Source organism: Neomonachus schauinslandi, chromosome 7, assembly GCF_002201575.2.
Source record: "Neomonachus schauinslandi chromosome 7, ASM220157v2, whole genome shotgun sequence".
NCBI classification, from domain to species: Eukaryota; Metazoa; Chordata; class Mammalia; order Carnivora; family Phocidae; genus Neomonachus; species Neomonachus schauinslandi.
This window is the reverse complement of record NC_058409.1, coordinates 117,052,179-117,074,547: the sequence shown is the minus strand read 5'-3', so window position 1 is coordinate 117,074,547 and position 22,369 is coordinate 117,052,179. Positions and strand designations below refer to the sequence as shown.

The 22,369-nt window shown below is 43.2% G+C and overlaps 1 protein-coding gene across 1 annotated transcript in view; it reads right to left on the bottom strand.

Moving 5' to 3' along the window:
- The window catches only part of CCL28 (C-C motif chemokine ligand 28), a 29,443-nt gene extending 11,308 nt beyond the window's left edge, over positions 1–18,135 (bottom strand). The window contains exon 1 of the mRNA XM_021696619.1: positions 18,021–18,135. Within this exon, the coding sequence (XP_021552294.1) occupies positions 18,021–18,084 (64 nt within the window). The 5' untranslated portion in view covers positions 18,085–18,135. The remainder of the gene's footprint in view (positions 1–18,020) is intronic.
- Between the last annotated feature and the right edge of the window lie 4,234 nt (positions 18,136–22,369).

The window sequence follows — 22,369 nt, the reverse complement described above, 5'->3', positions numbered from 1 at the left end:
AGGACACTCCAGGGGCGCCTGGGTGGCTCAGTCGTTAAGCGTCTGCCTTCGGCTCAGGTCATGATCCCAGGGTCCAGGGATCGAGCCCTGCATCGGGCTCGCTGCTCAGCGGAAGCCTGCTTCTCCCTCTCCCACTCACCCTGCTTGTGTTCCCTCTCTCGCTGTGTCTCTGTCAAATAAATAAATAAAATTTTTAAAAAAAAAAAGGAAAGGACACTCCAGAGTGTGTTGGCCTAACAGCTCCATCTGGGAATCTCTTTGGAGAGGTGATTTATGAGAACAGTAGATGCACTTCCGTGCCGTCCTAAGGTCATTCCTCTGGGGAAAAGGGACCCACTGGTGGCTAGGCAGTGGGTCAACAGCGGCTGCCCAGCAGAGGCACAAAAACCTGCAGGTAGGGGCACTGATTATGTGAGAGGTCAGCCTCTCGAACCTATTGTTACAGGATTTCCTTCTCCTTCATTGCCCACAGTTCTTGGTCACGCCGCTTCAAAGAATGAAGAGGTAGACCAGAGCTGTGGGCAGCAAAGCAGTTTATTGAGCAATAGTAAAGTTTATTGAGCGATAGTATAAAGCTCCCCAAGAGGAAGGAGACCCGAGAGGGTTGCCACCAGAGTTTCTAAGTCTAGGGGTTCTTATGGGCTTGTTGGCGGGCTGTTTTCATCTGATTAACCCTCCATGCACCTGCCATCCAATCAGGTTTTTGTCATCTGTCTATCACATGGGAAAGGGTGAAAGGCTCCTTCCAGGGTGATGTAAAATCCTTTTCAGGGTGGTTTCCTCTTAGGGCGGGGGTCCCTTGTCCCTACCTGCCTGCCTGCCTGCCTTCCAGCTATCTTTCATCACTTCAGACCACCTTTCCCAGACTCCTAGAGGGAAAGACCCTTCTCTATGACCCACAATTTGAGAATTATCAAGAATATTTGTATTGCGGATCCTGGGGAAAACCCTGTAATGACTGACTAGGGAAGAAGGCCAGGACTCAGAACATCATAATTTCTATTCACCAATTCACCGGTCAGTGAAGCCTGGACCATACAGTTTCCATGGGTAGCATCTGATGTGTGTATTCAGTGAATTGAAGTCGATATTTGAATCATCTTTTTTTTTTTTTTTAGAGAGAAAGAGCATGAGCCAGGTGGGTGGGGGCAGAGGGAGAGGGAGAGAGAGAGTCTTAAGCAGGTTCCATGCTCAGCGCGGAGAAAGATGCAGGGCTTGATCTCACAATCCTGAGATCATGACCTGAGCCAAAATGAAGAATCGGATGCTTAATTGACTGAGCCACCCAGGCGTCCCTGCATCATCTTTCAAATCTGGAACATTCAGAGGCAGAAAAGATAACAGATCCATGTACATCTTTGTCAAGGAGGTGACATTTGAGCTGGGAACTTGAAAGATGGAGAGTTTGAATAGGGCTGTAAAAGTGGATGAGAATGGGTATAAAGGCACAAAAGTGGGAAAAGACAGAATTTATGCACATTTAGTGGGGATTATAGAATATTATGAGTGCAAGTTATGAGAGGAAGATATGAAAAGTGTGCTGGGACCACATCACCTTATATCTTCTGCCAAAAACACAAGTTCAGCAACCTCTATGGAAACATTTCTAATGAAGACATCATGATTTACTTAAACAATCTTATGTAGAAATCTAAGCGTGGAGGGATGCTAATAACACTTCTGCTATTCTTCTTTGCTTGCGAAATAACACCTAGAAAAGTACAAAGGATGATACAACACCCATATACCCACTAACCAAATTTTACCAATTTTAATCCTTTTCCATGCTTGCTTTCAGTCTTACTTTTAAGAAATATGTTTTCAATACTTTAGGGTTAACAAGTAGGGCTGCAATAAATACCCTAATGATAATAAGAGCCTACATTTGTTGAGTGCTTACTCTGGGCCATCCACTGCCATATGTGAATTACTTCATTCACAGCAACTCCATGCCGAAGGTGCTATATTTATCCCCATCTCAGAGATGGGTCACTAATAAAAAGAAAAGTTACATAACTTTCTCCAGCTTAAAGGGGGGGCCAAGAAATGGTGGGGCTGGGATTGGAATCCAGATACCAGAAGGTCTGGCACCTTAAGCTAAGCTTTGCTCGGTCTTCTATGTCTCCCCCAGGGCTGTATGAGAAGTTCTCTAAGGCAGTGGTTCTCAAAATTAAACGTGCATCAGAATCATTTGGAGAGCTTTTTCAACCCAGTTGCTGTCAATCTCTCCCCCACTTTAGGTTTCTGATTCAGTAAATCTGGGATGAGGCCTGAAAATGTGCACATCTAACAACTCCCCAAGTGATGCTGATTCTGCCGGTTCTGGAACACTCTTGGAGAACCACTGCTCTAGAGAACAGACTGCATGGAATCACTAGGTTGTAGGATATACTTGCTTTGGCAGCACATAGACTAAAATCAGAAGGCTACAGAGAGGAAATATGCACCTTATCCTGTGATACTGGCAAATTGCTCTCAAAGTGATTATACCTATTTACACTCCCACCTGTAGTAGATTAAAGTTCCATTTCTGTTCTTTTTTTTTTTTTTAAAGATTTTATTTATTTATGTGACAGAGAGAGACACAGCGAGAGAGGGAACTCCCTGGGGGAGTGGGAGACAAGCAGGGGGAGTGAGAGACAAGCAGAGGGAGTGGGAGAGGGAGAAGCAGACTCCCCGCTGAGCAGAGAGCCCGATGCAGGGCTCGATCCCAAGACCCTGGGATCATGACCTGAGCCGAAGGCAGACGCTTAACGACTGAGCCACTCAGGTGCCCCTAAAGTTTCATTTCTGTACATTCTCCACAACACTTCATAATGTCACTTTAAAATTTTGCCAGTCTGGTGGGATTGAAATGATATCGCAATGTGGCCTAAATTTGCCATTTCCAAATGAGTGAAATGATTGGCTATTAAATTACCTCTTTAAATTGCTGAATCCTATTTTACCAGTTTTTTTGTTTGGTTTTTAGTTTGTTTCCCTCCCCTTATTTATTTAAAGGAATTCCTAAAATATCTTGGGTTCCAATCTTTTTTATTAGATACTATTTTCTCCCACTTGGTAGCTTACCTTTTAACTATAAAGTTTTTCTTTATAGTTCACTATTATATCATATTTAGCAAATCCTTATCTAGCTGGAGGTCATAAAAATAACATTTTGTTTTAAAAGCTTTGCTTTTTAGCAACTGAGCCTGCCAGTTCTCAGCCACAGAGGCCAGCCCACCAGGCTTGAGGCTAAAGTTCCAGCCAGTGTGAATCTTTCCTTAACTAAAGCAGCCTTCTGGACAATTTCCCCCGCAAACGTAGCTTAGGGTGGCCAGTTGAGGACTTGGGACCTGACATCAGATCCCATCATCAAATCTCAACAGGCTTCCCCCAGGCGCCCTATACTTCTTTTAGAGTGTTTACTTCTTTATAGGGTGTTCATCATCATTTTTTGGTTTATAGATCTATTTCCTTTGCTAGAATCTACACTCCTTGATTGAAAGGACGGCGCTTTATCCATTTTCATATCTGTGGTGTCCAGGACATAATTGGTGTTCAGTACGTATTTTCTAATTAAAAAAAAGTTTTGCTTTTTACACCCAGATTTTATGTATGTTGTGAGCCAGGAACATAATTGTTTGCATAAAGATAACCAGTATCTCAGAAACATAGAGGTAAATAAAAATTATTTTCTCCATTTATAAAAGACAAAGAGATCATTTTCCCCTTCCCTTCTTTCTTAAAGAGTGTTTCCTTAGAGACATAGTGAGTCTGAGTTCTTACCCTAACTTTTGCAACAGAGGCAAATTTCCCTAAGTATTAAAACCCAGTCTCCAGTTGTTATACTATAGCTATATATCTAAGGTCACTGCCAAAGAACCTCGAGATGTGTAAAAACGTGCCTCTGGAATTAGCTCAGGGTCTCTCACAGGATGTACAGGGATTGCCACAAGGTGCAAACCTCTGTTTTTTGAGGAGATAAGAAGTTATTCTTGCTTGTTTCCTGTATAAAATGTGTGCGATTCTGTTCTAACTTCAGAGTCACTTTCAAAAGACTTGTAAATCTGCTAATGCTCACTCAGTAATATAGTGTGTTCTCTTGTCTGTATCAGTACAGAGGGATCTTCTGTTGGCAAGATCGCTGCCTTTCCACAGTGGAACTGCCCAGTCTCACTGATGTGTAGACACCCCTTAAGGCTTCGTGTTCCCACATACACATAGGGCTGTTTCTGGGCTTTCTCTTGTTTCGTTGCTCTATTTACCTATCTTTGCATCAGTTTCATACTGTCTCAGTTAAGATGACTTTTTAATCAATCCTAATACCGAACACAATTAAGTCCCCTTACCCAACTTGTTCTTCAAAATTGTCTTGACTATTCTTGGCCCTTTACCATTCCTATAAATTTTAGAATCTGCTTGTTAAGTTCTGCAAAAATCTTTGAAATTTTGGTTGGAATTACACTGAATTTATTTATTATTTTGGGAGACCGGACATCTGAAAAATATTGTTTTCCCCTCCATAAATGTTGAATTATCTCTGTAGTTATTCAGGGTTTCTTTGATGTCCTTCCAGACCTTTATAAAGAAAATAATAAAATATTGTTATATATCTTATCTTAGATATATTCCTAGGTACCTTATAGGTTTTATGCTATTGTGGTTTTTGGAAAAATTACTTTTTCTAGTTATTTTTGATGTGTAGAAATGCTGTGGATTGTTTTATGTTGATCTTGTATCCAGCAACTTTGCTGAGCTTTTTATAGGTATAATCATTTGGAGTTGACATTCTTTGGTTTTCTAGGTAAACATGTTTTTATCTCTTCCTTCTTAATTCCTATATAGCAATGAAAGGCTTTTCTCCATTTTTTCTCTTTTTTTTCCTCTTTTTTTCTCCTTCATTTAAAAAAATTTTTTTAAAGTAATCTCTACACCCAATGTGGGGCTTGAACTCACAACTCCAAGAACAAGAGTCACATGCTCTACAGACTGAGCCAGCCAGGCACCCCAAGGCTTTTTTCCTTTAATTCATTACTTTGCTAGATGCCTAGAACAGTGCTTAGCCCATGGTAAACTCAATACAAAGATTTTAAATTACTATGATGGATTAATCTATTTTCTTCCCTGCCCTCCTGGGATAAACCATACTTGGTCATAAGGTATTAATTTTTATATGATTCTGAGTTTGATCTGCTATTTATTTAAATTTTTGCATTTATTTTCATAAACAAGATCAGTCCATACTTTCATCCTCTGATATGAATCTTGAATGTTTTGGGTGTTAAGGTTATATTAATCTCAACAATGCATTGAGTAGCTTTCTCTGTTATTCTATTACTTGAAGAGTTTGTAATAAGATGAGGACTATCTGTTCCTCCAGTGCTTGGTAAAACCTCTGAAACCATCCAGGCCTGGTGTCTATTTGACGGAAATATGTTCAACTCTGATTTAATTTCTTTAATAGTTATGCTTTTTTGGGTTTTCTATATCTTCTCCAGTCAATCTTGGTATCTTAGTTTTCTAAGAAATTGTCCATTTCATCTACAATTTCTAATTTACTTTCACTGAAAACTCCACCCCAAAAATTGCCACTCTGGCATACTGATTTTAAGTTTAAAAACTTAACTTAAAAAAACAGCAATGCAGAAAGGGCATTCTAACTTTCCTTTCCTTTTTTTCTTTTTTAAGATTTTATTTGACAGAGACACAGCAAGAGAGGAAACACAAGCAGGGGGAGTGGGAGAGGGAGAAGCAGGCTTCCCGCTGAGCAGGGAGCCGGATGTGGGGCTTGATCCCAGGACCCTGAGATCATGACACGAGCGAAGGCAGACGCCCAAGACTGAGCCACCCAGGCGCCCCGCTTTCTAACTTCCTAAAAGCAGGAGATAAACTCTTAAGTAAAAGGTGCCCTCCCTGCACTTGGAGGAAGAAAGACATTTTTATCACCAGAGGGCGGCACTTCACCCCTCCTCTGGGTGGAGTGAGATGGTGTTACTGCACTCCAGGGCAAGTTGAGGCGAAGAGAAATCTGTACAAACCAACCCCGGTTAAACTAACCCTTATCTTCCCGGTCACTTTCATGATTAACCGCCCTAGCCCAAGTCCCTTTGTCTTGTTACTTTTTCACAATTTACCACTCAGTCCAACTTTATAAGCGTTGACTCAAACTGCTCCTTTGGGTCTTCCTTTCCTTGTGAAGGCTCCCATGTCAACTAAAACTTACATAGATTTGTATGCTTTTTCCCTTTTTAATGTCTTTTGTTACAGGGGCCACAGTCAAGAACCTAGAAGGGAAGAAGGAAAAGGGTTTTTTCCTCCCTTACATCACAAAATTATATAGCATTATCTGCAGTTAGGGCTTTTTTTTTTAATTCTTCTTCTTAATAGTGTTTGAAGAGGAGGTTCCTGTGCAAAGTATCTGTTTAAAAGTTTGGATCTTAGGGCGCCTCGTTAGCTCCGCCTTGGGCTCAGGTCATGATCCGGGGGTCCGGGGATCGAGCCCCACATCCGGCTCCCTGCTCCCAGGGTAGCGGGCTTCTCCCTCTCCTGCTTGCAGCTCCCCCTGCTTGTGCTCTCTCCCTCTCTCTGTCAAATAAATAAATATTTTTAATTTTTTTTAAAGTTTGGATCTAAATATTATATAAAATATTTATAAACTTACAAATACCATGTTTTGAAACTAAAAACTGTATTCGATTCATAGGTTAAAGAAAAAAATCACAAAATATTTACTCCAAAAAATGGAAGTACTACTTATTATATCGGGTGGGATATAAATTTAGCCTAAGTGCATTTATTTAAAACACACTCACGAAAAATAACTAAGCGTTCTACCCAAGAACCTAGAAAAGAAAAATCATAGGAAACTAAACCAAAACCAAAGATGGGGGAAAAGACAAAAGCACGACGTCGGAGCGCTTTACGGCTGTCGCGCCCACGTGTCTGCGGTCATGGCGGCCGTGGAGTAGGAGAGGCTGGGAGCGGGATACTTGGTGCTGGAACCGGAGCCCAAGCCAGAGCCCAAGCCAGAGCGGCTGCAACGAGAAGCGGGTGGTGTTTCTCTTCGTATACTGGGGCCACATCCCGCCGCTCTTCCGGCCTGTGCGCGTGCGCAACGGGCTTGGCACCACTGGCGAGGTCCGGCGACTTTTCTGTTAGCCCGTGGGTGGTGCGCGCGGCGCAGGGAGAGGACCTTCAGGAAGAAACGGCCCACGTAGAATAAGGAATACGCCCAGGGGAGGGGCCATGGTCGCCCGCGAGCGCTGGCCTTTTCCGGGAAGGCTTGGAGGAAGTGCATGCACCTGCTCGGCGTGGCCTGGGAGCTCGCCAGACTCCAGCCTCTGCCTCGGAGTCCTAGGGACGCGTTTGGGTGGCCGGACAGGGCCCCGAGCGCCCAGCACCGGCCTGGCCTACTAACGCCTGCCCTTCATAGAGCTGCGGGGAAATTGTCGTTTTTTGATCGATCAGTTTCTGATGCGGGTATGTTAAAAATCTTACACTATTGTCGAGATTATGTCAGATTTTTTTCTTACGATTTTGCAGTATATCACTTGGGGTTATATTTTCAGATACGCACAAGTATCCTTCTGTCCACACCCGGGGTTGGAGTGAGGCACTAGCCTTGCAGGCAATTTTTTTTTTTTTAAAGATTTTATTTATTTGAGATAGAACGCGCGTGATAGAGAGCATGAGCAGGAGGTAGGGGCAGAGGGAGAGGGAGAAGCAGGCTCCCCACTGAGCAGGGAGCCCACTGGCAGGATCCCAGGACCCCAGGATCCTGACCTGAACTGAAGGCAGACTCGTTTGTTTGTTTGACAGAGACACACCGAAAGAGGGAACACAAGCAGGGGGAGTGGCAGAGGGAGAAGCAGGCTTCCCGCCGAGCAGGGAGCCCGATGCAGGGCTCGATCCCAGGACCCTGGGATCATGACCTGAGCCAAAGGCAGCCGCTGAACGACTGAGTCACCCAGGTGCCCCCAAGCAGACTCCTAAGGGACTGAGCCACCCAGGTGCACCAGGGGCAAAATTTAAATGGGTGCCCAAAAAACTCAGTAATTGAGATTAAATAATATTTTTAGGCAATACTTTTAAAAATAAAAGTTTATACAAAAAAGTTTGTGATGAATAAAATACAGTTGACCCGTGAACAACATGGGTTTAGACTGTGTGGGCCCACCTATAAGGGATTTCTTTTTTTTTTTTTTGTAAGATTTTATTTATTTATTTGACAGGGACACAGCGAGGGAGGGAACACAGGCAGGGGGAGCGAGAGAGGAAGAAGCAGGCGTCCCGCAGAGCAGGAAGCCCGATGTGGGCCTAGATCCTAGGACGCTGTGATCATGACCTGAGCCGAAGGCAGATGCTCAATGACTGAGCCACCCAGGCACCCAAGGGATTTCTTTTTGATAAATAGTGACCTAGATATATTTGCCTCATGATTTTAACATTTTCTTTGGCTTACTTTAAGAACATAGTATATAATACATGTAGCATACAAAATATGTATTTATCAGCTGTTTATGTTATTGGTAAGGCTTCCTGTCATTGGTAGGCTATTAAGTTTTGGGGGAGTCAAGTTATGTGGGGACTTTCCATTAGGGTAGGGTGAGGTGGGAGCCCCTAACCCTGGGATGTTCAAGGATCAACCTTACTACAATTTTATTTTTTTATTTTTTTAAAGATTTTATTTATTTATTTGACAGAGAGAGATATAGCGAGAGAGGGAACACAAGCAGGGAGAGTGGGAGAGGGAGAAGCAGGCTTCCCGCGGAGCAGGGACCCCGATGCAGGGCTTGATCCCAGGACACTGGGATCATGACCTGAGCCAAAGGCAGACACTCAACGACTGAGCCACCCAGGCACCCCTGAACTAATACTTTTTATCCCTCTGTAACATTCCTCTAGTCCTATTGCAAGTTTTTGCCTAAATTCTACTTTTCTGATATTAATACTGTGACACTAACCTTTTGGTTAAATTTACTTACCCACCTTATTTTGTGTTTTTATCATTTTTTCCTCCTTTCCTTCAATGGAGTGATGAGTTTTCTACATTTCCTTTATTTTATTTTTTACTGAAAATTTAGCCTGGATTAGGTTAAGGAAAAACTCCCTTGGGAAAATATTAGCACCATCTCACAAAAGTTTTTGAGTTTGAATCATTTGAGTAAATTTATTATTTTACTAATGAAAGTGATTACCAGCTCAATAAAATTCCATAAGCATTTGTGGAGTGCCTACCTTGTGTCTTTCATTGTTCTAGGCACTAAATACACAAAAATTAGTCAAAGTACCTGCCCTCAGGATGCCTCCAAAAGCAGATGTTTGTCTCACATTAATCTTTCAGGGCCTCCTTGCTGCATGTGACATTGGTACCCAGTCCTTCCTGGGAATTTTCCATATCCCTGGTTGACAAGACACTAATCTCTCCTAATTTTCCTAATACTGAGAAATTACGTTCTCTGCTCTTGAACGCCTCCTCCTTTGCCCTCTCCTCGATAGTTAGCATTCCTCAAAGTTCCATCCTTGACCTTCCACTCTTCTTTCCATTCACATCTTCTCATGCTTTGAATTACTACCTGTGTCAGTAACTTTAAGATATCTTTGTCTGCTTTAGCCTCTACCCCAATAATTCTGACATATATTCAACTGCTGTTGAACATACACTTGAATATTCCACAGACTCCCCAACTTAATAAATCCCAAACTGAAGGCATTATTTCTTACCACTGAAAATCTGTTCCTTTCCTTTTCTCATCTCACATAATGGTCATTTACTGCTACCCAGAAACCCATGTGTCATTCCATCCTCCTTCTGTACTCCCCACAGCCAGTCACAGACTCCTGTATATTTTACTCTAACATTTCTCAGATTTGTCTCCCCCCTTTTCATCCCTGTTAACTAATGACCAAGTTCAAGATGTCATTAATTGTCTCCTTTTTCCCAGTCTTGCTGTTTTCTTATGTGAATCTCTGGTCCCACAGCATCCTGTGCTTTCCTGTCATTACCATATATAAAATTAAGAGTTTCTGACTGTGTCTTTTGACTGTGAGCTCCCTCAGTGTATATTTGTACCCACACCACATAGCATAGTACCTGGTATTAATGCTAAATAAATGTCTCTTGAGCTGAACTAAGCTCTTTTGTCTTAATTTCATTGTATCTTGTTTTAAGGCTTTTAATGCTATTAAAATAATTTTCCTTTTTTTTTTTAGGAAATAAGATTACCTATATTTGATCAAGGTCTTATGTCCCAAATGTCCTTAAATTACACATGCTTTTCAGAAACATTATTCTTCCACCATCACTCAAGTAATTAGGGGTCAACTCAATATGATAAATAATTTGTCCATTATATTTAATAATTTGATAATATAATTAATAATTTAATAATCCAATATAATTAATAATTTAATAATTATATTTAATAATAAAGATATTGGTATCTCAATTAAAAGTATTACTGTTTGTCTTATTAAAGTGTTATTGCTATTGATTCTGTTGGTTTTGGGTTTTGTTATTGTAATATTTCCAGTATTCAGAGAGTTGGGTGGGTCATTTGCCACGAATGTCTGTCCCCGATTTTGTTCTGTCTGTGATCCAATTTTGTATCAAGGCTTTAAAAATTTCCTGCTCAAGATCTGTTAAGAGTAATGCTAAAACACTGCACATCAAATTCATGATATAAAAATTAGATTCAGGGTTTTAAGGAAGTGATCCTGTTATTACAGAGCGATGAACCAGCTTCCCCTCTTACTGAGCTGTGTAGTCTCTTGCTGCTCGAAGTGTGATTCCCAGAGCTGCAGCAGTGGCATCGTTTGAGGGCTTATTAGAAATGCAGTTTGAAAAACACTGGTATAAAGAACGGTTGATAGAACATAGTAAAACAGAAACAAAGCAAAGGTTTATGCTACTATTGGAGAAAGGATTCCCAGGATAAAGATAAAAACAGTAAGAAAGATTCACTTGTCTGCTATCAGCATCTCAAGTTCGTGAGTGCCATTTAAGAAGGCCAATACGTAAATAAAGATAATGTTTTGAATGTGTTTGGTTAAGGTTACCTTTCTCTGTTCTAGTGGACTTCACACCTTACGGAGCCACATCACACTGTGGATGCCTACAGATGAAGGTGTCCACTGCTAACATCGAGGAAGCAGGAAGGACTCACCAAGCAATGATGCATGAAATTGCTATGCCCAATTAATATCCTCGCAGATACTTTTTGGAACCATGGGATAATGTTTGGTAATGAAGAGTGAATGAGGCTTTTTCTTTACCTTAATGTGAAGACATTTGGTCATTGGTACTTCTCACAGCATGGACACTTGGAGTGGTTGGGAGTAGTCCTGAAGGGGATGGGGATAATTTTGTGCCAGAGGGACATGCTGAAAGGCATTACTGCACAGTAGTAAAGCATATGGAGACAACCAACCAGATTCAGTTCCTGGCTTTACCACTTACTAGCTTATGTTGGATGAGTTACTTAATTCTGTCTGTTTCTTTATCTGTAATATGGGGTTGGTGATAGCACCTACCTCATAGGGGTGTTATGAAGATTGCATGGCTTTATATACTTAAGTGCTTAGAACAAAGTGACAAATAGTAAACAATCATTAGAAACAAGGGGCGCCTGGGTGGCTCAGTCGTTGAGCGTCTGCCTTCGGCCCAGGGTCTTGGGATCGAGCCCTGCATCAGGCTCCTTGCTCAGCAGGGAGCCTGCTTCTTCTCTCCCTCTCCCTGCCGCTCCCCCTGCTTGTGCACTCTCTCTGTCAAATAAATAAATAAAATCTTTAAAAAAAATAATAATAATTAGAAACAAAACTGCATTGCCTGCCCCATAGTAGGTATTCAGGTGTCAATATTAAGTGTTTGTAAAATGTGCCCATTGTCCATTTACTGCCCCTCAGCTTCAAATTCATCCTTAATTGCTAGTTCTGTGGAAGTAACATGAGCCCTTTAAATATCTTCCCTTCACCAGCTGGCCTGATGTTAAGCTCCGTCATGGAGGACACTGGTACGCATTGCAGCGAGAAGGGGTTCTCCTTCCAGGCTGCGGGTGCTCCTCCCCGGGGGGCTCATGCCGGCCCCACTCCCGCAGGGCTGCAGCTTCTCTGGCCCCCACTCCGGTAGCTCAGGACAGCTGGCAGCACCCGCCCAGGCAGTTTGGTGGCAGAATGTCTCCAGCGGGACACCTCCCCGTGAAGAGCTTGCCCCCTGCACACTGGAGGGCAGACCAAGGGATTTCTTGGCCATTCGGTGAGCCGCAGCTGTGCCCTCTCCAACACGGTCTGAATCTCAGCTGGGCAGGGAAGGGGGACAGGATCTCTTCCCTTGAAAACTCCACTTCAGCTCTACCAGTATCAGCCCTACCCATCCCTATACTCTTTAGAGTTCTGTTTACCTCCTTCTAGCCTATGTCTTGTTATAGTTAATAATTTGATATATTAAACTTACCCTGTTCAAATTTTTTATCAGGTTTCTGTCTCTTAATAAGACTCTCGCTGATAATGAATGAATAAATGGAACTTAAATATTCCAAACTATTTCCAGAAGTTTGTATGTTGCCTATAAGATGAATGATCCAAATTTTTAAAAATGACTGTGTGTTAAATAGCTATACTCTTATCTATGATGAATTAAATGGAGGGGCACCTGGGTGGCTCAGTTGGTTAAGCATCTGCCTTGGGCTTGGGTCATGTTTCCAGGGTCCTGGGATTGAGTCCCTCATTGGGCTCCCTGCTCGGCTGGAAGTCTGCTTCTCCCTCTCCCTCTGCTGCTCCCCCTGCTTGTGCTCTCTCTCTCTCTCCTTCTCAAATGAATAAATAAAAATCTTTAACTGTTGAATCACAGACCTGTACCTCTGAAACAAATAATACATTATATGTTAAAAAAAAGAAGACGATAGTAGGAAGGGAAAAATGAAGGGGGGGGAATCGGAGGGGGAGACGAACCTTGAGAGACTATGGACTCTGAGAAACAAACTGAGGGTTCTAGAGGGGAGGGGGTGGGGGGAAGGGTTAGCCTGGTGATGGGTATTAAAGAGGGCACATATTGAATGGAGCACTGGGTGTTATACGCAAACAATGAATCATGGAACACTACATCAAAAACTAATGATGTAATGTGATTAACATAACAATAAAATAAAAATTTTTTAAAAATTAAATGAAGAAAATAGTAGGTAATGTGTAGATAGTTTTCCTTTTTATGTTTTCAAAAATCTGTGTGAATGTGTGTGGGTTGATATTTGCAAATGCATAGAGAGAGTTCTGGAAGGATACAGAGAACCCAGAGGGGTTATTATCTCTGGATAGAGGAGAGGGATGAAAGGAATGGAGAAGGGGGACTTTCACCTTTTTTATTCTATATTTTCTATTTTAAAAATTTACACTGAGTATTTGTTACTTTTATAATTTTTATAATTTTAGGAATTAAATTCTTTGATTTTTGTGACTTTTCATAATTTTAATTTAAAAAGTTGGTGATAGAACCTGGTGAGAGGAAAGGGAAGGAAACAGACTATTATTTTTTTTTAACATTTTATTTACTTATTTGACAGAGAGAGCACACAAGCAAGAGGAGGAGCAGAGGGAGAGGGAGAAGCAGACTCCCCACTGAATGGGGAGCCTGATGTGGGGCTTGATCCCAGGACCCTGGGATCATGACCTGAGCCCAAGGCAGACACTTAACCTACTGAGCCATCCAGGCGCCCTGGAAACTATTATTGAGCACGTCCTCTATGCCAAACACTTTCCTTATGTTATTTCATTTAATCATGAAAATAACTAGGTAAGAGAGGCATTATTATTCCTGTTTTACCATTAAGAAAATGGGCTCAGAGCGATTAAGTAATTTCTTAAGTTCATGTATTTAGAATTTTGACTGGGCTTTTTGGAGTCCAAAGTGACTCTTCCCAGTCTTGCCAGTGTTTCTCAAACTGGGTTTCATAGGAGGGGGCCTCTGGGTGTGTTCTCAGGGTTCATGAGCTCTACAGACAATTCCTAAATCTTAGTGTGTCATCTCAATCATAATCTTTAAATAGACATGTTCTGGATCTTCTGGAAGACCATCTTAAAAGAGTACTTTCAGGACATTTAAATTTTGCCTGTTATGCTAGTGTTGTTATCAAGTGAGACCCTACCTTAATTGTCCTAGGTCAGTCAGAAAAGAACAGACTGGAATTTCATAACACATTCATGCTAAGGGAGGACTCAGTTATATCATTGTGGTTCAAACAAAAAGTCGTGGGGATAAAGCACTTCTCATTCTGAACACAGTAGTATATGCACATAAAACTCAAAATTTGCATCTTAAGAATCAGTGCTATATTCATGTTTGGAATGATGATGTGAGTTTTGGGCAAACATTAACTATTAATTTAAATTAATATTATTATATTGACATATTCTTGGCTTTGTAGTTGTGTTTTTATGTAAAATTTAAATTTGGGCGTTCATAAGTGGTTTCATGTTTATATATCAAGTAACATAGTAATATAAAGGTCATCATTGAGAGTAAAATGTTTTCCTTTAAAGGGGCCCATATACGACTCAGATTTGAGAAGACTGCTGTTATATCATTCTGCTATATGCATTCTGTTATATGCATCCAGACATAGAAAGGACATTTAAAAAACCCCTGGGGGCGTCTGGGTGGCTCAGTCAGTTGAATGGGTGACTCCTGGCTTTGGCTCAGGTCATGATCCCGGGGTCCTGGGATTGAGCCCCAGTCGGGGCTCCCTGCTCAGCGGGGATTCTGCTTCTCCCTCTCCCTCTGCCTACCCCCTGCTCGTTCTCTCTCTCTCTCTCAAATAAATAAATAAAATCTTAAAAAAAAAAAAAAGATGCCAGCAGCAAGTCCTTAGCAAGAGTCTGTGTAAGGAGGAGCCATCCTACTCTGAGAAAATAGGTTGTCAGAAAGAAGTCCGTTTGGGTTCTGAAGCAAAATCCGCCAGCTTGCATCTGCCGGACACAAGCGGAGCCTTAGTCTCCATGTACAGAGTAAAAACGCCGGGCCCACAAAGCCCCAGACTGCGGCTTTGAATCATCTGGCTCAGGGCCACTGAGGATGGATGATAGACATTTTTATGGACTCAGCATTGAGTTCTGGGAGCCAGCAGCCACGTCAGCAGCTAGAGAGCTTGCCCTCCTACCTTTGGGTGAAATCCAAGCCTTTTAATTACAGGTAAGTCAACTGCTTCCTGATTTATGCACAACACTTAGGGAATGCCAATTACTGAGCCCTAACATTAAAATGGTCATTTACGGGGGCACCTGGGTGGCTCAGTCTTTAAGCGTCTGCCTTCAGCGCAGGCCATGATCCCAGGGTCCTGGGATCCAGCCCTGCATTGGGCTCCCTGCTCAGCGGGAAGCCTGCTTCTCCCTCTGCCACTCCCCCTGCTTGTGTTCCCTCTCTCGCTGCGTCTCTGTCAAATAAATAAATGGAATCTTTAAAAAAATAAATAAAATAAAAATAAAATGGTCACAGCAACAGTAAGATAATGGAACGGGTGATGCCTGTAAGAACAAAATGTAGTTCAAAGTCTCCAGCGGGCACAGACCACTTCCCGGTGCCCAGCCCCAGCCTGTGACGACTGCCAAAGCTACCTGTTCCTCCTTCCCTGCCCTGCTCAGTATGCCCCCGTCCCTGCCTCCCTCCCCGTCCCAGGCCGGAATTCCGTAGAGCCTCCCACAGGGCACGCGGGACACAGAGGTAGTCCGCGGAAGTCTTTTCTGGAAAGCAGCTGGTTGCCCCTCTCGGTTCCACAGCTGCTCTCAGGCATTGCTTGTTTTTAATTGGCAGAGGACATTGTGATTTTCCGGTGGCCCCAACTGCTTTAGGAAAAAAAGCCCTGGGAACAACCCAGAAGGCCACCGCGGGGTCTCCTCGGTTCTCTTTCTTTCTTACCATCACCAACCGTTCCTTTTTCAAACCCCTCTGTGTTTTGCGGTCCCGCCCTCTCTGCCAGGACTGGGTCCCTCGCGAAGCTTGGCCCTGGGTCCTGGGTGTGGCGGGGGCACCCCCCACCTCCCCTGCCCCTCCGCCCGCCCTTCTCTCCCTCCCCTCCCGGAGGGGGGCTGCTGCGGGGACAGTTGGAAACAGGTCAGGAAGCAGAAGGGAGAAACATACACTTTTATTTCAAAGTTTTATGTGAAAAAAATAAAATTTGCACTGCCAAAACTAGGACTAAAGCCTTAGCAGGTAAACCTTTGAGAGACCATGAAAGCGAATCTTAAAACTTCCGTGGTGAATTTTTCTGGAAAAATTTTTACAGAAACATATAAGATGACACACTCGCGTCTTTGTCTTGATAAGACAGATTGATAGAAGTGAAGAAGAGATCACCCAGGTTTTTTCCCGTGCTCATACAAAACCCAGTACACTGGTGCACTATACTGGGGCCCCTAAACAAATACCTGTAGGAACCAGGCAGTTAATAGGATGAGAGCCAACTTCAGAGGACAGAGGCTAGTCTGCTCCAGCCAGTTTTTGCCAGGGAACATGGAACCATTGTGGCCAGCTGTGATTTTTCAAGAGAAGCTTTAAAAAATCCAGTTTGTGGGGTGCCTGGGTGGCTCAGTTGGTTAAGCAACTGCCTTCGGCTCAGGTCATGATCCCGGAGTCCCGGGATCGAGTCCCGCATCGGGCTCCCTGCTCAGCAGGGAGTCTGCTTCTCCCTCTGACCCTCCCCCCCTCATGTGCTCTCTCTCTCCTCTCATCCTCTCTCTCAAATAAATAAATAAAATCTTTAAAAAAAAAAAATTCCAGTTTGTGTGTCTGTATGAGAATGTGTACATGAAATCTGTCAGTTTTTAAATGTTGGCTTAATGTTTTCTAAAGCAGACCAAATAAAACTTATATCTCACCTCTGTTCTGGATTTAGAGAATCTATTCAGAATAAAGGGGATAAGAGTCAAATCAGTCAAGTAATAAGTACTTATGTTTAGGTTTTCCTAAGTACAGTAGCAAACATTGCCTCTCGTCCAAATGCAGTTATAATCTCCATATATATGCTAGCAATTCACAAATTAAGTTCTCTTTGATATAATTTGTATGGTTCGATCTCCTCTATCCTGCATCTCTTTTTTTATAAAGACCCATTTATTTTTTAAATTTTATTTATTTATTGGAGAGAGAGACAGAGATAGCGAGAGAGAGAGCAGGAGCAGGGAGGAGAGAGGGAAGCAGGCTCCCCACTGAGCAGGGAGCCCGACGTGGGGCTCGATCCCAGGGCCCTGAGATCATGACCTGAGCTGAACACAGACGCTTAACCAATTGAGCCACCCAGGCGCCCCAAGACCCACTTATTTATTTTAGAGAGAGAGAGGGAAGGCAGTGGAAGGGGGCAGAGGGAGAGGGAGAGAAGCAGATGCCCCGTTGAGCACAGAGCCCCAAGTGGGGCTCAATCCCATGACCGCAAGACCCCAAGATCATGACCTGAGCCAAAATCAAGAGTCAGAGGCTTAACCAACTGAGTCACCCAGCCGCCCCTCTCCTGCATCCCTTTTTCAATGTCAGATTGAAGTTTTGGTTTGCAGCATCCACAGGGCTGACTTTGTTGGTTACCACACCCCTAACCCAGAAGGTCACGTCTGTCTTTCCTGTAGGAACATGCACACTTGTATCCAGTGTAGCAGGCTAGGGTGAGGGGGGAGACAGAGGAATAATAAGGGCTTTCCTCCAACTTCTACCTGGGGGTTTTCTAAGATACTGTTGTCAGAAAAGGAAACAGCTTAAAGTTGCTGTATGGAAGGATCTCATCCTCCATGTGGCAAATTACTAATATGCCTGTTCAAATGAGGTTCCGTCCTTCTTGAAGATCAGGAACTTAAACCTACGCCGCTCTCTTGTAGATAATTGGAAATTCCTACCTGAAGAGATCGAACTTCCTGCCCCAAACTGCCACCAGCACCTCACTCCTTCCAGCTCCATCTTGGGAGGCGACTGCCTTCGGCTCAGGTCATGATCCCGGAGTCCCGGGATCGAGTCCCGCATCGGGCTCTTTCCACTGGAGGCTTAGAGAGCCAGCACCCCCACTCACCTTCTGAGGAGGGAAGGGCCACACAGGCAGCCAAGGCCACAAGAACAAGTCCTGTCTGCTGCATTCCTGCCTGCCTCACCAGCCGGGGCTGCGCTGCAGCAGAGGCTGGAGGATCAGGAAATGAGGCTGGAGGTGGCCTTGGGAGCAGAGCATGTGGAGGAAAAGGAAGCAGGAAGCCCCGCCCCCGGAGGTGCTGGGGTACCTATCTCATGTTTCTTTCCTTGAGACCAGGTTCTTTCTTAAGACCCAACCTGTCTGGTCTGGCAAGGTCAACAGTGTCAGACACCTGAGGGTCTGGCAACATCAGCAGGGATTTGGCAGTTGGTGAGGTCATTGTGAGTTGGGGGTGTGCATCAGAATCACTTGGGAACCATTAAAAAACAGTGATCTACTTGACTTTCTCCACAAACCTATACATCAGGATTTGGAGAGGGGGACCAGTCATTTGAATTATTTTGAAGCTCCATAGGTGATTCTGATGGACACCTCTATTGAGAACCACTGCCTAAAGGAATCAGAGTTGTTTTTTTTTTTTTTTAAAGATTTTATTTATTTATTTGACAGAGAGAGAGACACAGCGAGAGAGGGAACACAAGCAGGGGGAGTGGGAGAGGGAGAAGCAGGCTTTCCGCGGAGCAGGGAGCCCGATGCAGGGCTCGATCCCAGGACCTGGAATCATGACCTGAGCCGAAGGCAGACGCTTAACGACTGAGCCACCCAGGCGCCCGAATCAGAGTTTTTTAAGTGGCTTGGTGAAACTAAGAGTTTCTGGTTTCGGGGACAAGGGTGACAAGTCATAAAAAAAACATTATCTGGTGGAAAGATATGGAAAAATTCAACCCCACTCTGGTCTTGGTTTACAGCCAAATTGTTTCCAGTGGAGCTGTTAGTCTATTTAGGAGGAAAGTAAGACAGGTAGAAAGGCTTCTTCCCTCTAGGCTTGCCTGGTAAAAAAGAGAGGTCCAGAGTAGGTGTGAGCAGGCCTAAGGAGGTTCGGGTTCTAGTCCAGCTTTGCTGCGAATCAGCTTTGAGAATAAGACTATAGGGTAGGGTGAGGATAATTGGCTTCTAATCCCGCCTTTTTTACTAACTGGTTGCATAACTTCAGAGTTATGTACTTAACTTTTCTGTAAATAAGAAGTCAGGCTGGACAATCTCCAAAATCTTGCCATACTTCCTCTATAATTGCCCAGTTTCATGCAGTAGCGTTTGTCCATATGTGGCCCCTGGGCATTTGAAATGTGCTAGTCCAAATTCAGATGCACTGTGAGCACAAAATACACACCAGATTTCAAGGACTTAGTACAAAAAATATAAAATATTTCATAAATAATTTTCATATTGATTACATGCTGAAATGTAATTGGGTATAAATGTATTTGGATATATTGAGTTGAATAAAATACTATTAAAATTAACTTCACTTGTTTCTTTTTACTTTGTTCCTATAACTACTCAGAAAATTTTAAGTCACATATGTAGCTTATATTATATTTGCATTGGGCAGTTGCTTTGTAAGGTCAAGGGCTAGAGGTCAGAATTGTCCCTCCAGCTGTCAAGATGTACTTAAACAAGCTCCAATGTCACCATCAAGAACAACCATAAAAGAGGATGAAATCTAGCCATTTGCAACGACATGGATGGATCCAGAGGGTATAATGCTAAATGAAATAAATCAGTCAGAGAAAGACAAATACCATATGATTTCACTCATGTGTAGAATTTAAGAAATGAAACAAAGAAAATAAGAGACAAACAAAAAAACCAGACTCTTAAAATATAGAGAACAAACTGGTGGTTACCAAAGGGGTGGTGGGTAAGGAGATGGGTGAAATAGGTGATGGGGATTAAGAGCACACTTACCATGATGAGCACTGAGTAATGTACAGAATTCTTGAGAAACATTCTGTACACCTGAGACTAATATAACACTGAAGGTTAATTATACTTCAATTTAAAAAATAAATAAAATTTTCTGAAAAGAAAGAGAAGCAAATTAAAAAGAAAAAGGACTGGAGTTATAGTAAACTAGGAAAAGGGAGCTTTGGAGTACATGGGTCTAGGCCAAGATGGCGGCCTTAATGACCCAGTTCTGCCGAGCAGCAGTTCCAGACTCTGCCACCAAGCAAGGGGACCCTTCCACAGGTCTAGGTAATAGAGCACAGAGAACCTGCGGAGGTGACCTGCTTCTCCACAGTAGAAAAAAAGCCTCTGTTCAGATAAAATGAAGGGTGACTATTGGATAACCCAGAGAGATTTTTAATCCAACAGGAAGGCTGGGCTCCATTTTTAGTCCAACAGGAAGGCTGGGCTCCATTTTAATCTAACAGGAAGGCTGGGCTCAATGTACTTACCCTTGTGTTCTTATTTGCTTCTCTATTTGATGGGACAGTTTCCATTTCACCACGTGCCTGCTTTTCTGGTAGGGAATGTCACCAAGGGCCTGCCAGGAAGAAGGCATAGGGACAGAAATGCAAACACTTGGACAACACTGGGGCTCCTCCTTGAGTTGTCTCAGGGGGTTAGCATTTTCCCTCTCCTTCCCACTTCTTCCTGGGGGGGCTACTGCAATGAGATGGTGGTATGGCAGAAAGGCATGAAATTACCACCATTATTAGAACGACAGCCTGGGGCAAGGCTGTTATGTCAGCCTGCTGTTAAAAGGCAAGCCTGACACCCACCAGCGGGAACCAATAAACCACTCGAAAATCTTATGCTGTACTGTTATGTAACGAGAATGAGAGGCATGCTGGGCAGACCAGTTTGATTGGAGTGAGGGCAAATGGAAGGATGGAATTTTTGCCTGGGGAGTACATGGTGCAAGCTACAGTTATGGGGTATGTATGTGTGTGACAGGATGTTCACTAGGCAGACAAAGAACAGAATTAACTGGGAAGGAGCCTCAAAAGAGAGAGATCAGGGGTGCCTGGGTGGATCAGTCAGTTTAGCATCTGTCTTCGGCTCAGGCCACGATCCCAGGGTCCTGGGATCAAGTCCTGCTTTGGGCTCCCTGCTCACCAGGGAGTCTGCTTCTCCCTCTCCCCCTCCCCTCTGCCCCAGCGGAGAGTCTGCTTCTCCCTCTCCCTCTCCCCTCTGCCTGTCCCCTCTGCTCATGGTCTCCCTTTCTCACGCGATCTCTCTCTCTCTCTAATAAATAAATAAGATCTATTAAAAAAAAAGAGTGAGATCAGAACAACTTTGATTAATCAAATATTTTTATATGGGCTTGGAGCTTCTATAAAACCAAATGAGGAGAAGCCTGGGAAATGTATACCTTTAGGACCTAGGGGATAGTTAGAGGGTAGAACCATAGAATGAAACAGTTTGAGGACAACCTAAAACTAAATATGGTTTTGTGTTTTCCATTGTGAAACATCCCTGGCTAAGGATGCCAGGATGCAAACTTTAAAAAAATTCTCTTTTAGGGCACCTGGGTGGCTCATTTGGTTAAGTGACTGCCTTCGGCTCAGGTCATGATCCTGGAGTCCTTGGATCAAGTCCCACATCAGGCTCCCTGCTGAACGAGGAGTCTGCTTCTCCCGCTGACCCTCTCCCCTCTCATGCTCTCTCTCTCTCAAATAAATAAATAAAATCTTAAAAAAAAAATTCTCTTATAAATTTTACCAGGAAAAAGCAAATCGTTTCACCTTAGAGAAAAGTAAAGTATAAACCTCAGACTTTCATAAAAATACTTGATACCATCCATGCTCTAGGTAGAATGACCAGTGGATTAGGAGGATGAAGATTTCTAAACAGTAGCTTTCACAAAATAAAATTAAGCCAGTGAACTTCCCTTGAAGATATTTCTTGAAAATAAGTAGATAGATGGACTATTTTGAAAATGATGTCAGGGACACCTGGGTGGCTCAGCCAGTTAAGCGTCTGCCTTCAGCTCAGGTCATGATCCCAGGGTCCTGGGATGGAGCACCGCATCGGGTTCCCTGCTCAGTGGGGAGCCTGCTTCCCCCCCAGCCACCTGTCGCTCCCCTGCTTATTTTCTCTCTCTGTCAAATAAATAAATAAAATCTTAAAAGAAAAAAGGAAATGATGTCAACATGTCTTAGAAGAATTTACAGTTTAATGGACCCCCTTCCATGAATCTTCTGGTGTTGAGAAAAATCACCTTTTAATATATGTGTTATTTGAGTTCTGATTTGTAAATAATGGATTTGATGAAACAGGACAGAGCCTAACAGGGAGCTCATACTAAAAACTGGGCTCCAGGGGCGCCTGGGTGGCTCAGTCATTAAGCGTCTGCCTTCGGCTCAGGTCATGATCCCAGGGTCCTGGGATCGAGTCCCGCATCGGGCTCCCTGCTCAGCAGGAAGCCTGCTTCTCCATTTCCCACT